Source organism: Bactrocera neohumeralis, unplaced genomic scaffold (assembly GCF_024586455.1).
Source record: "Bactrocera neohumeralis isolate Rockhampton unplaced genomic scaffold, APGP_CSIRO_Bneo_wtdbg2-racon-allhic-juicebox.fasta_v2 cluster11, whole genome shotgun sequence".
Lineage (NCBI taxonomy): Eukaryota > Metazoa > Arthropoda > Insecta > Diptera > Tephritidae > Bactrocera > Bactrocera neohumeralis.
In genome coordinates, this window is record NW_026089624.1 from 3,195,280 (window position 1) to 3,210,616 (window position 15,337).

Genomic DNA, 15,337 nt, shown 5'->3' on the forward strand with positions numbered 1-15,337 from the left:
GCTTAATACCGTATTTAGACGAGTTAGGAGGACAATGCAGGGATGTGTTCATTTGGTGTGAACAGTATTTATTTACCATTCTTTCAATTCTTTATTGAAAGTAAAATTCTGTATATTATATTCATCAGAAACATTATATCTTTTTTCTACTTTCATTTCCTGCATTGGACACCGGGAGAAACCCCTTCATTTCTAAATTTTTATTGGCATCTACTTTTTATGTATTCGCTTCTTACTAAACGACGGAGATATCGCTTACTTAATATTTTATTAGTGATTTTCATTATTTTGGTTTTTTATTATTATTATTACTTACGCTTGCTAAAAATTAAAGCAATGCACACACATAATAATTCACTTTTAAAAAAATTAAAACACACAACTAAATAATTAACAAATTAAACACTTATATTTCAATCTTCATTACAAATTACGGATAATTTGGGACAAAAAGGTGTAAGGTTTTCTTCAAAAAGAAAAAAGTTGCAGATTGGCGTACAGCCTCATTAACCCTTGAACGTCATCGTTATTTTTTGTACACTACGGCCATCCTTCGTCAATTGAATACGACTTATTTATTACGCTATAAAAAAATTCTGTAGGAAAAAACAAACCCAAAATGTATTCATTTATTTTTATTTCGAAAAATCGGAAGAAAACAAATAAGGAATACCTTTTTTCAAACGAATTTAAAATCATCCTTCGTCGTTTTGACGAAGGATGACGTAGCAGAGTTAATTACTTAAATAAATCCTATAAATTTTAAACATTGCATTTCACCATCTTATACGTAATATATGAATTTGTGAGATCAGGTAATAAAATACACATAATAAACATGGGAAAAATCTTCGACATTTATTGCCGTTTAGTAGCATAAAACGAAAAAATAAAAACATTAAACAGTTATTCATAACTTTGCCTTTATTGGAACAACTTACAATTTTTTTCTATTAGTCAATATATTTCCTTACCCTATCCGTTTTAAGCTTCAGAATAATATTTAAAACAATTTCTTTGAAAACAATTGCCAAGTATTTTATTAATTTAATTGTTAAACCATGGCATTCGTTTTTTGCTTTAGATTATAGACAACTGTTAATACCCATAGTTTAACTTAAGCAAATGCCTAGCGAGTAAAAACCACGGCTAAAGGAGTATTTTCTATATGTTCAAATACTTATGATAAATATAGTAGCTAGGTACAATTTTCGAGACTAATCTACATTATGTTTATATCGACGCAAGCGGGCACTATTTTCTAGTTTTGGAGCACCAGGTGGCGGTATAATATCATTACGTTTTTTATCAGATAATTTAAGTTCTGTAACCACATTGTACAACAACTGTTCCTCATTCTGACGTATTTCTTGATTTTGCATTTGACTCTGAGATTGTTGATGTTTAATGGAATTTAAATTTTGGACATTAACTTTAACATTATTTTCGTAATTTCTGGTAGATTGCTTAAAAACTTGAAGCTCTTCACTGTTATCTGATGAATTATCTTCAAAATGTCCCAGCAAAATGGTTGGCACCCCACATTTTCTGTAAAAGGAACAAGTAAGCATCATTAAATTTAGTTTCGAGAATGATTAAAATCAGACTCTTTACCGACTAGTATGACGAGAATGTGGAATTGCAAATCGCAGGTTTAATTGGCCAGGATCAGTCAGATATTTCTGCGACTCCCGTCTTTTTCGTAAAGCTGAAAAAAAATATATATGTATATATATATGTATATATTTATTTAAAATAATGAACTATTGGAGATAATAAAGCTTATGTCTACACTGAGTACATCTTAATAATACTGCTAAATTTAAATGAAATACGAATACACCCAGTTATAAAAAAAAACCAAACCTTTTCAGAAAAGGAAATACTTTCGAAAATTTGTTTGTTAAACTTTATCTTAAAAGATATACATATGTATATAAATTCAGTACTCGATTGTGTTGCAATCTCACAACTCACAACGTTATCTTAAAGTTTGACATTTTTAATGTTTTACATTGTCAGTACGTTTTGGCATACCAGCGCTATTTGCGTGGTTTACTGTAACTTAAAATATCTGGGCCAAAAAATAGAATAAAATCTCGAACATGTTCGTGCGATTATTTTTTACAACTTTCGACGATGACTAACTCAGCATCAGTAAATTAATGAACTTAATTAAATGTTTAACGATGAAGCTCCATCAAGGACCTCTATTGTATGGTAAGTTCAATCAAAGTCGTAGATCAACCACTATTGATGCTGTGCGCAAACTGATATTGCAAGATCGACAGGTGACTTATTGTGAGATTAAGATAATTATGTATATGCATTAATGGAGCATTGCATGAACATTAGATTTTAAAAAAATTGTTCATGTTTGAACCCACTCAACTTGTCCATCGTTCAAAAAACGGCTCTTGTGTTTTTGGAAAAGCTGAACACGCAACAATACCATTAGAACAACGTAACAGTAAATTCTGAGTTGTGAACAACCATTTGTTTGCCAGTTATCATCCAAGAAATCAGGAAAACCATCTGCCGACGATGGATCACTCTTCACCACGGCAATGCGAGCTCTCACACATCGACTGAAAAACTGCATTTTCGGCCTGTTTTTTCAGAGCCGGAACTAGCTGCTTCAGCGCCTGTGGCAACAACCTTGCTTGCGCCCTTACCATATAGTATAATGGAAACCGATGTTGCCCAAATCAAAAATCATATATTTACAAGTGAAAGAACGTACATCTTATTTTCAATAATAATTTATACAAGGATCGCTTATATCGTTCAGAATAATACTTTTCTGGATTTCGCCTCTGCAAATAAATCGATTATTTTATCGAAATTGAGACGTGTTGTAGTATCCTTCTCAATCGACAAAATAGAAATATTCGCCAACCGTTCCTGGCCTAAAGAGGAACGAAGATAAGATTTGATGAGTTTTAGCTTACTAAAAGAACGCTCGCAAGTAGCCGTCGTAACAGGCATGCATAAGAATATTCTCAGTGCTGTTGTTATGTTCGGATATACATCCTCGAGCGACAGATCGAATATTTTTTCTAATACATTCAAATGGTTCATGTCTTTGGCTTCACTCATCAGCGTCGTTGCTTGAAATTTGAAACTCTCAATTTCTGATGAAAATTCATGCGGATCCAAGTCATCAGGATATTTGATAGCGAGATCTGCCGCTATTTTGGTTAGTTGAGTAACACTGGTGTTCACAATTGCTTGACCGCTCAAAAATGCGAAATCATCGGCAACTTCATTTAAAGCGATGAACCGGGTATTCATTTGGGCAATCATAAGATCAAGAACTTGGATCAATCCTGCTTTGAAATGAGTTTGGGCACTTATAGATGGAGATTCATCTTTCGCTTTTTCTCCCGGCATCATTTTCTTTGGTCGTTTTCGAGTATATTGGAAATCTGGTGTTACTTGCAATTGTTTAGCTGTCACAATTGATGATTGCAAAATTTTTGTGAAGAAAGTCTCTCGGTATATAGTTAATTGTGACAGCAATCTATTTTTTATTGCATTTACATTTTGCAATCTCTCCGTCACTATTCATCTGTGCTCGACCTGAGTGAGTTGCGCTTTGACCGGAAATACTACCAATTTTTGTTTTTCAAATGGCACCTACATATTTTTCCCTTGATTTTGGAATAGGAACTAATTATCCTATACAATAACGTAAAACGACTAATGGCAAGTTTCCATGGATATTATAAATAGGAACCTTGATGTGTAGTTGATATTACTAGATTAGGATACAATTTTCAAATACTATTTTCTTGGAATTTATGCACATTGTATATTATTCTAGAGGGGAATGAATGTTTATTCCAAAACTGAAGAAAAAACATGTATGTGTCGTTTGAAAGACAAAAATTGATAGTATTTCCGGCTAAACCGGAAGTTATACCGAAAATCAGAAAGCACCTTCCGATAGTCCTCATTGTCTATGGAAAACAAAATCTACAATTTGCACAATTTTACATCATTGCATCATATGTTATTGAAAAAAGCATGCGTTTTGTCACCTGGATCACAGATGAACACAGATTGTGGCTGACTGGCCTATAGCACAACACACGGCACGGCCGGCAGTGGGCACAGAAACAGGACTGACAGACTCGCACTAATAGCGTGGCGCCCCCGATTTCTGGAATAGCACGTCCACGGGTGCCCTTGCTTTGTGCGCGCCTCGCGACGATTACATTCGTGCCAGTGCCCACTGCACTGGCTCTGGCGCTGCAGTTTTTTCGGTCCGTTCGCGCCCTATGTCTCTTGTTTCGCCCGCCGTGGGTGACGCGCCAGTTTCAGACGGTAGCTCTTTCGGACGCTCAGCAACCGATATTTCGTCAGACGTATGTAGGCTCAACCTACATTGCGCCTCTGCGACTGTTGCGCCCGTGGCGGGTGCCACCTTCGCCACGCTCTAGTTACGGCTCTGTGTTTTTTGTATTTATAATAATAAATAAATAAACAAATTTTGTTTTTTTTTTGCAATATCTTTTTATGTATTGAATCTGCGTTTTGCTTTAAAAGCCTAATGTTAAATTTTGTTAAACTTTTTGTTAAAATATGTGTTTATTCTTCAATGGTTAGAACAAGAATGAGAAAATGTGTAGGTATATAAAAAGTTCAGTTACAATACGATTTAATTTTAAATACTTCAGAGTTCCATGTATATGTACGTTGTTACAGCCAAGACTGCATTTCAACATCTAACAATAAGTTATAAAATTTTAAATCTATTAAAAAACTGGACAAGCTCAAGCAAGGGATTGAGCTCTTTGGTGTTCCTTAGTACGCAGGCATATCCATTCTTTTAAGGCTTGTTTGATCGCAGGAATGTACCAATGCATTAGCCAAAGGGTTTGGGTAATCTCGGAGTTTAGATATATATTTAATTCTGCTGTATTCTACTTCTTTCTTTACCATAGAAATACCAAGGTCTTTATGGATATTTTCATTACGCATGTACCATGGTGAACACATGATTGATTGATATTTAAAAACACTTTGTTGTCTAGGGTAAGTTTGGAATTTTATTTAAAAGCCAATTTATAATTCATTATTCTGCTAGCGTTATTTTGCATGTTTGAATGTACAGTTTTGCCATTATTTTTATCGCATGCACTTTCGGGCATCATAAACGCTTGCACGTTACCTAAGGGGTGTCCCGAACTGATACACTTTCGTCGCTCACCCTCTTCGATCAACTTTATCTTCACAGCACTTAGTTTTGGTAGCTCATCTCAAGATTCTTATGCCACAACCAAATTCTCAAATGATTTCGGCAGGGTGGCGAGTAACATTATTACACAGAACTCATCTTGTAAATTAACTCCAATCTCTTCAAGCTTTTCTGCAGCTGACGTGAAATCGCAAAAATATTTCTGCACACATTCACCATTGCTCATACGCATCCCAAGAAGACGATTAAACAAGGTCACCTTTCGCACCGGCCCTTTTGGTCTATGAATCTCACGTAGAGTATTCCATGTCTCATTTGACGTCTTACAATCCTTTACGTGAGATATCTGCGTCGGTGCAATGCTCAACATCAAAGTTGCAGCCGCCTTTTCATCCTTGGCCTTCCAGATAACTACTGCTTTGTCCTCCACAGCTCCTTCTGGACCCCTTGCTTCTCCTGACGTTACTGCCCATAACTGTTGGTGCACAAGTACACTTTTTACATGGATGCTCCATGAGTCATAATTAGACTCAACCAATATTTCTATATTAAATAGAGACGAACTCATTTTATATTAACTTTATCACTCGAACCGCAGGAATTTGGACCTGGGCCCATAACCTGTTAAATTTTGTTAAACTTTTTGTTAAAATATGTGTTTATTCTTCAATGGTTAGAACAAGAATGAGAAAATGTGTAGGTATATAAAAAGTTCAGTTACAATACGATTTAATTTTAAATACTTCAGAGTTCCATGTATATGTACGTTGTTACAGCCAAGACTGCATTTCAACATCTAACAATAAGGTATAAAATTTTAAATCTATTAAAAAACTGGACAAGCTCAAGCAAGTGATTGAGCTCGTTGGTGTTCCTTAGTACGCAGGCATATCCATTCTTTTAAGGCTTCTTTGATCGCAGGAATGTACCAATGCATTAGCCAAAGGGTTTGGGTAATCTCGGAGTTTAGATATATATTTAATTCTGCTGTATTCTACTTCTTTCTTTACCATAGAAATACCAAGGTCTTTATGGATATTTTCATTACGCATGTACCATGGTGAACACATGATTGTTCTAAGCACTTGTAATTGGAGCTTTGTATTACATCAATATAAGTTGAACAGGTCGTACCCCACAGTTGAATGCCATACATCCAAATCGGCTTTATGACGGCATTATTTAAAAACACTTTGTTGTCTAGGGTAAGTTTGGAATTTTATTTAAAAGCCAATTTATAATTCATTATTCTGCTAGCGTTATTTTGCATGTTTGAATGTACAGTTTTGCCATTATTTTTATCGCATGCACTTTCGGGCATCATAAACGCTTGCACATTACCTAAGGGGTGTCCCGAACTGATACACTTTCGTCGCTCACCCTCTTCGATCAACTTTATCTTCACAGCACTTAGTTTTGGTAGCTCATCTCAAGATTCTTATGCCACAACCAAATTCTCAAATGATTTCGGCAGGGTGGCGAGTAACATTATTACACAGAACTCATCTTGTAAATTAACTCCAATCTCTTCAAGCTTTTCTGCAGCTGACGTGAAATCGCAAAAATATTTCTGCACACATTCACCATTGCTCATACGCATCCCAAGAAGACGATTAAACAAGGTCACCTTTCGCACCGGCCCTTTTGGTCTATGAATCTCACGTAGAGTATTCCATGTCTCATTTGACGTCTTACAATCCTTTACGTGAGATATCTGCGTCGGTGCAATGCTCAACATCAAAGTTGCAGCCGCCTTTTCATCCTTGGCCTTCCAGATAACTACTGCTTTGTCCTCCACAGCTCCTTCTGGACCCCTTGCTTCTCCTGACGTTACTGCCCATAACTGTTGGTGCACAAGTACACTTTTTACATGGATGCTCCATGAGTCATAATTAGACTCAACCAATATTTCTATATTAAATAGAGACGAACTCATTTTATATTAACTTTATCACTCGAACCGCAGGAATTTGGACCTGGGCCCATAACCTGTTAAATTTTGTTAAACTTTTTGTTAAAATATGTGTTTATTCTTCAATGGTTAGAACAAGAATGAGAAAATGTGTAGGTATATAAAAAGTTCAGTTACAATACGATTTAATTTTAAATACTTCAGAGTTCCATGTATATGTACTTTGTTACAGCCAAGACTGCATTTCAACATCTAACAATAAGTTATAAAATTTTAAATCTATTAAAAAACTGGAGAAGCTCAAGCAAGTGATTGAGCTCGTTGGTGTTCCTTAGTACGCAGGCATATCCATTCTTTTAAGGCTTCTTTGATCGCAGGAATGTACCAATGCATTAGCCAAAGGGTTTGGGTAATCTCGGAGTTTAGATATATATTTAATTCTGCTGTATTCTACTTCTTTCTTTACCATAGAAATACCAAGGTCTTTATGGATATTTTCATTACGCATGTACCATGGTGAACACATGATTGTTCTAAGCACTTGTAATTGGAGCTTTGTATTACATCAATATAAGTTGAACAGGTCGTACCCCACAGTTGAATGCCATACATCCAAATCGGCTTTATGACGGCATTATTTAAAAACACTTTGTTGTCTAGGGTAAGTTTGGAATTTTATTTAAAAGCCAATTTATATTTGCAGCTTTATCTTCATGAAAGTTATTTTACTCGATATATGTTTTCTCTACGTAAGTCTTCCATCTAGGTGAATACCAATATAAGTTACTTCATTCGCTTGGGATACTAAAATATTGTTCATTTTTACAATGCACAATGTAACATTCTTACACTTTTGTTCATTCACATTTATACGCCAGTTGGCTAGCAATACTTCGAAGTTGATGTCGTTCATCAGATATGAAATCGCCCACTTTTACCATAAATTGTCTATTTTTTAAATAAGACTCCAATGTTTTATACAATTTTAAAGGTAGAATATTTTTAATCTTATATAAATGGCCTTCATGCCACACCTTATCAAACGCATTAGCTACGTCTAGAAATATAGCTGGACAGTACTTTGTGTGCTCAAATGCTTTCCTCAATGAGTTAGTATTTCTATTTTTTTGCTCTATATTGTTATGTTTTTCACGAAACCCGAATTGGTGCGTTGGTATTATATTATTTTCGTGGAGGAAAGGAGTCATCTTTGATAGTAACACTTTTTCAAATATTTTGGAAAGACAGGGTAGAAAACTGATTGGTATGTGTGAAGACGGCGCACATTGGTATTTCCGTGGCTGAAATTCAAAAATGGCATGTTGTCTGAATTGAATGAAAATTTCACAGTTTGTTACCAACTATCTATACATTATTTTCCCAAAGTATTAGGATTCTATCTGCATGAGTTTTTTGTCCAGAACTGCCCAAAGTTGGTGAATGTGGAAAACATCAAAATTAGCAAAAAATTTACTCAAAAGTCAAATCATTGATACAATAAAACAACTATTGAAATTCAACTTTATTATTATTTTTCATTTATAATATGTATCAAAGAAAAGTTTGCATCGAAATCCATTAAAAAAAAATAATGCATAAAAAATATTGTGGAACAACATAATTTGGACGTCAAAATTTCAATGTTCTTCAAATTCAAAGTGGTGTATCTTTTTAGCGCTGTCTACCGCTGTCGACATACATACACCGAATTAAAGCCTGAAGTCTCAGCTAAATGATAAAACAAAATTCAGCTGCCCCAAATTGCCCCCCTTGAAAAAAACAATGAGATACTCTAAAATGGCAAGTTACCGCCCAAAAGTATGCCATATATATATAACAAGGATTACAGGAACTCTAGGATGTATCATTCCAGAAGAATTGGACGCATATCCACTAACGAAGATGTGATGCATTACTTATTAATGTCTTCGGGTCCGTACATAAACATTTTTCTACTACTAAAATAAAATTAAAAAAATTAGAATGTCACGAAGATGTAAAAAAGTTGCTAAAAGAGACTTGATAAAAGAGAATTTAGTTTGTATGGGAGGTGGGCGTAAAAGTGGGCGGATATTATTGAAATTTAACACCAACATATATAATGTCATAAAAATGCTATGTATGTACCAAAAATCAGTGCTGTAGGTCAAAAATTAAGTTTCACCTTATATGGGAGGTGGGCGTAAAAAGGGGCGCGTGATTTTGATTTTTTAATTTTTTTCTTGATTGGAATCCAAAACAATGATGTACCAAATGTCATTGTCCTGCGACAACTCCTTATATTTTTAGCCGCAGTATGCACTAGCAGCTGTGTTAAGTCTTTCCCAGGTTTAGAAATAAACCAATACGTACCATTTTGATTGACCACTTTTTGCCATTGTTCCTCTAGAGATATTATTTCATCTGTGTAAAACGAAATTTCGAAATTTCCAGAATGGAAGAGAGCGAACCATTGTGGTGCTACACGAACTGATACAGCATCCTCTCCGTAAACTTTACGAATGTCATCGGTGGCTTGCGTGGCATTCTTCCCTTTTTTATACAAATATTTCAAAATACTATATAATGAGTTTCTTCATTATTTTCACCCACTTTTGAACAGCTGTAACTTTTTTTCAACTTTCCCGAATTGTTTTTTGTTTAAATGAAGCTGAAAATCTCACCTTTCCAACACTATATGGTATGACACAATGAGATTGGTAGCACTGGAGATATACGACTGCAACGACATCTATTGACAAAATACGAAAAGTCTTTTTCGACTACCCAATATTATTTTCGTGGAGGAAAAGAAATACCTTTGATGGTAACATTTTTTCAAATATTTTAAAAAGACAGGGTAGACGACTGATTGGTCTGCATGAAGACGCCTGTATTAAGTCTATCAAGATAATCTGCGAGTTTTTACGTGAAATTGGATAGTATCCAAAACTAAGAATTGCATTGAAGAGCAAAGAGAGCACCTCTACAGCAATATTTGGTAACTTAATTGGCATTTTTGCGGTAATATTATACTGCCCTAGTGACTTTTTTGGATTAAGTTCTTTTATGGATCTAATAATTTCGGAAGGTGAAGTTTTAAAAGCCTCGAGCGACTTAGCTATGTCGGGTAAGATTGACAGCTGAAAGTTGTTCTATTGGCAACTAGTTTGAAATAACTTTTCTAGGTGATTTGCCAAATAATTAGCCTTTTCGTCGACACTTCGAACCGAATTTCTATCCAAGTCTCGTATAGGCATTTTGCAATTGGTGGCTTCATGGACTTTTGGGCTTTCCAAAGGGAATTTCGTTTGCTTGAATTATCTTGAAATAAAAAAATTTTGTTCCCCTTTCGCTCTTAAAACGTACATCCATCGTTGAGCAAAGCGCTCGTAAGCTCCCGATATCTGTGCCCCAAGAAAAGCATAAGCACATTGCGCAACGATGAATGTGTTATACGTTTTAAGAGCGGTAGGGGGTAGGGGTCTTTGGAATGGTATGAATGAACAAAATTTTTTTTGCAGATTATTAAAAGTTAATATTTTCCGCGTTGTGTGACATAATTTTCAGTTTTCTTTAGCGTGAAAAATACATGAAAAATTTCAATTGTTTAACAAAAAATTATGTAAAATATTATTATGTAAACAAATGGATCGTGAAATAATATCTATAACGTAGCACGAACTTTCACAAAATTTCATCGATTTATCTCTAGTAGCTTATGAGAAAATAATTTTACAACTTTTATAGTGCACTAAATTTCAACCTTTAATAACTTTAATAAAAAGTATATTTTTGACGAAATATTTATATCACGGGGTATGTGTCTTATCCCCATCCTAATGAACTGCTAATTTTCAAAATCGGTAATTTTTCGAACTTTTCATGGACCACTTGACGTGGTTTGATCCTGCTATAAGAAATGCTCTTGTGCAGGGTGTCGGTGTACACACAAAGCTAACGTGTTTTTCTTATTTACGTTGAACTTGTTTTTCCATTTATTATACGACTTGCAGATTTAGTATCTACGAAGTTGTGAAGGGAGTCGTGTAATTATTCGTCATTTAATTGTTTTTACTTGATTATGAGCTAACGTTTATAATTCTTAAAAATACTTTTTGCACACAAAAATTTGCGTAATCGAATCAAAAGGCCCATGGTTTTTTAATTTGTTCTGTTATTTATTTAAATTTCGTCCAAATATTTTTTTCTGTGTAGTCAGTGACATCTATACCAAATCGCATATCAAACTAATCATTAGTGTTTAGTATGCGCTTGTTGTTCTGAATTATATGTATAGAGTGCATTCGGCGATTTTTACGATAAATGAAATTATTCAACAAAGAAGTTCCAATAAATTTTAGGTACTGAATCAAATTTCTGATGTTGAAACTCTCAGAATTTTTTAATGGCATTTGGTAATAATTGTTTGTCGCTGATTGGTACAAATTATTCAAAAAGGGTCGAAAACGCGTTGACCATGAACCACGTCCAAGACTGCCAATGCTTTTCGACTAGCAGGATGTCATGAAACGAATTATTACAGGCGATAACTGTCAACAAGGACAGATCGTGTCGCAACCACCGTCTTCGCCTGACTTCTGGCAATTCAGAAAACTAAAATGACCGATCGGAGGAATCCGTTTTGAATCAATTGAAAACATTAAACGTAAATCCCTACGCTTATCCGGATATTGACTAATTGTTTCGAAGAATGGAACGTTGGCACAAGTGTATTTGGCTAAGTGGGATTATTTTGAGATAGACGGCATATGCTGTTATAGCCGCAACATAATTAAAGGTGCGAAAAAGCAGAAAAAGTAAAATTATATAACATCTGATGTTCTAAAAATTACAAAAATATATAGTGTAAATCTTTGAACATTACTTGTTCTTAATGCCCGTCAATGTGTCAATTTCGTATTTTTTAAAATTATTTACGAGTTTTTCTTACGTAAAATTAAAATTGAATTACTAAAACTTTAATGATGCGTAAGCCAAATAAGAAGATATTGAAAATTTAGGAGTCGAATAAATTTAAAAATATGTTTTCATATTTGGATTTAGAGGAGAATAATGTGATGATATCTCTTCATTCGGATACAGTAAATAAATCATGCCTATCATGAAAACGTTAACAAACGACATTTGCTAATAAACGTTGTTTCACAAACCTGGTGTTAAATCCGTCAAAGTTGTGCTTTGATTTACGTTAGCGCCTCTAACATCATTGGATGTTCGGTTTGTACAGTTCTCCCAATTTTTTTCATTATTTCTTGTCAACTCGGATTCCTGAATTGTTGTTGTGACGGAGTACGAACCTGTTCCCACCAGTGATAACGCTGCTGTTAAATCTGATCCAGACCAGGAAGCACATTTTGTTTGTCGAATGTTGGGAACCGGTATTTTACTCGGCGGTAAGCAAACTAAACCTGGAATTTCATTACTTTTTGAACCATTTAGTTCATCCTCACAGACGACTTCATTGAAATTTATTCGATTATATCCGAGTACGTTAGTTCTTGTTGAAACATCACCAGTATTGATATTCGTTAGGACTGTAGATAAAATACCATCATATTCGTTCTTATCCTTGATGTCTTCACTTTTACTGGGTGTATTTATAGGACTACAGTAAGATTTTTTTTCAGTATCGCTAATGTCAGAACCACTTATTTTTATTAGATCACGAAATATTTTTGAATGTGGTGAAATTATCATACTGCTTTGATACGTTTGCCTTGGTTGTTTCTGTGTTAAAACTCCGATTTTAGCAGATCTGGTGTCACTATCATTCGCTTCTAGAGGGACAACAGTAATAGATGAATCTATTTTGTCTTTGATAAGTTCTGTAGGAACAATATCGTAGATAAAATTCTCCTTTGCGTTTAGTTTTTCTTAACGAAAAAGAAGAAAAGAACAAACTTAGCAAAACAGTTAAAAAACAATTTCATATATTAAATAAGAATTTTTTCTACAACAATAAAAAAATATCTTGCAAGCTAAGAGTATATGTTTGGATTGAAATGCGAGAACATCTTTTGCGCATTAGTCCGCAAAGTGTTGCAAGATACGAGTCACTTAACCGTTACCAACATATCGTTAAATACAAACAGAAATGTACGTAGGTCATATGTCTGCCTATTTCTGAAAAACATATAACCGTACTATTGAAAAAGTATTAAAACATAGGAAGCAATCCACGAGAGCAGTAAAGAGTAGTAAGGTAAGAGCTAAACCCTCTGCTCACTTTAAAGTCATTTGCAGAGCGGAAGTATCGGAGAAATTAGAAGTTTGACCTCTATGAAAATTTGTTTTGAAAGGTCAATGATCTTGCAGCATCGCTTGATCATACTATGTTGAGAAATAAAACGCATTTTCTTAGATCGGATTTACGTGCAATTTGCAACAAAAAAACAACTCCACATTTTTCAATAATAAAACAATAAATATATGTTAATCTGTTAAATTGTAAGATTGGATATATAATATGCTGCATTGTATCCAATATAATGATTTTGTTGAACAGAGTTACGTACACGCAGTTTCAATGTATGATGACGACTGACTTTATTGAATATAATATACATAAGAACAGTACAAAAGGAGTAAGAAATACAGTGATGCCAGATTTACATTATTTTATAACACTTCCCTTTAATGGAACATCTGACAACACTAATAATATATTAGTTAAATAAAAAATTATGTTAAAATATATATGACTTTACTTAAGCCTAATTTAACATTAATAAATTTTTTCTTAACTGCAGGTATAGCCTTTGTTAAACCATCTGCTAACATTTCGCTTGTTGAAATATATTCCAACCGCAATGACTTATCTTGTAACTTCTCCCATATAAACTTCCCCTTGATGCCCACGTGTTTAGTTCGGGGAGAAAAGTTATTGTTCCGAACAATGTAAATAGCGCTCTTGTTATGACAGTACATTTTTATTCCTTCTGTACCACCATGAACTAGTTCCGACTCTAGCCGATGTAACCAAATCGCTTGATAATAATGCTCGTTGATGATAATGCTACTGTTCGCTGTCTGTGCGATGACCAAGATATAGCTGCACCTTGCATTATAATCACGTAACCAGAAGTTGATCGCCTTTGATCAGTCAGCATCACAATAACCAGTTAAATTTTCAGCTGATTTCCGAAACACGATGCCTTTGTTGACTGTACCCTTCAAATACCTTATTACTCGCTTCAGTGCGAGCCAATGACCTTTGCCGGGGTTTTGTGAGGAACGACTCAACAAATTGACTGCGAAGCTGATATCAGGCCGGGTATTTTGTGCTGTATACAACAGACTACCCACTGCCTCCATATATGGAACCTTTTCCATCTCTTTCTTTTCTTCTTCAGTTTTTGGACACATTTCTAATGTTAGCTTTTGCGAAAAATCTAGTGGCGTAGCTACCGCATTAAAATCGTCCATTCCAAACCGTTTTAGTACACTGAAAATACCTATATTCAGACTGGTCAAGTTTAATTAACTTTTTTACCCCAACGCGCTGAACTCGAGTACGGACGACGCTGAACCCATGTCCCTCATTTTGAATTGTGAAGACAACTCGTTCTTAATCCGCTGCGTAGCCTTTTTGTCATCAACACCACATTTTTGTCACATCAACACCAGAACATCGTCCACGTAAATTGCTACGTATATCATGCTGTACTCACGCACACAAAGTAAATACTGTAACGTGGCTTTTACCACCTTACAATAATTTACGTCAACTTCGCTCCACAGTACATCATGTACCCTCACCATACTACCATACGTACTAAACTTCACCGCATTGACTTCGCACACAACTTACCTCAGTACGATGATGAAAGCTGCTAGAGCTTTCCACCATACGTACTAACGCATCATACGCATACAACTTACCTCGCTACGGTGACGAAAGCTGCGCGATGCTGCTATAAAAGCAAGCACTTTACACCAAATGCGATCTTTTGCTCCAGCCCTCCGAACCGGACGGTCGCCCAGCATCGCGCAGGAAAACAGCAGTAAGTAGGGAGAATCCCGTGCATTGTCATCACCGTGCCAGTCGCAACAAGCGTCAACGCCTGGCTCATAAATTCCGTTCGTTTTCATCACCGTGCCAGTCGCAACAAGCGTCAACGCCTGGCTTACCAATTCCGTTCATTTTCATCACCGTGCCAGCCTCAACAAGCGTCAACGCCTGGCTCATCAATGCCGTTCGTTTTCATCACCGTGCCAGC

At 35.2% G+C, this 15,337-nt stretch overlaps 2 protein-coding genes across 2 annotated transcripts in view; both read right to left on the reverse strand.

Moving 5' to 3' along the window:
- Positions 1–4,197, reverse strand: part of LOC126765675 (uncharacterized) — a 784,771-nt gene extending 780,574 nt beyond the window's left edge. Inside the window, exon 1 of the mRNA XM_050483365.1 lies at positions 4,044–4,197. The gene's annotated coding sequence lies outside the window, so the exon portion shown is untranslated. The remainder of the gene's footprint in view (positions 1–4,043) is intronic.
- LOC126765713 (uncharacterized) lies at positions 907–13,027 on the reverse strand. Its single transcript, XM_050483451.1, has 3 exons — positions 12,269–13,027; positions 1,615–1,708; positions 907–1,548 (listed from the first exon to the last, which is right to left on the reverse strand). Exons 1-3 carry the CDS (start codon positions 12,813–12,815, stop codon positions 1,218–1,220), a joined length of 972 nt encoding a protein of 323 aa, XP_050339408.1. The 5' UTR covers positions 12,816–13,027; the 3' UTR covers positions 907–1,217.
- Between the last annotated feature and the right edge of the window lie 2,310 nt (positions 13,028–15,337).

Coding starts and splice junctions, on each gene's coding strand:
- LOC126765713 (XM_050483451.1), bottom strand. CDS start 12,815: ATGATAATTTCACCACATTCAAAAATATTTCGTGATCTAATAAAAATA. Junction 1,709..12,268: donor TTTGACGGATTTAACACCAG/GTTTGTGAAACA, acceptor ATTTTTTTTCAG/CTTTACGAAAAAGACGGGAG. Junction 1,549..1,614: donor CATTCTCGTCATACTAGTCG/GTAAAGAGTCTG, acceptor TTCCTTTTACAG/AAAATGTGGGGTGCCAACCA.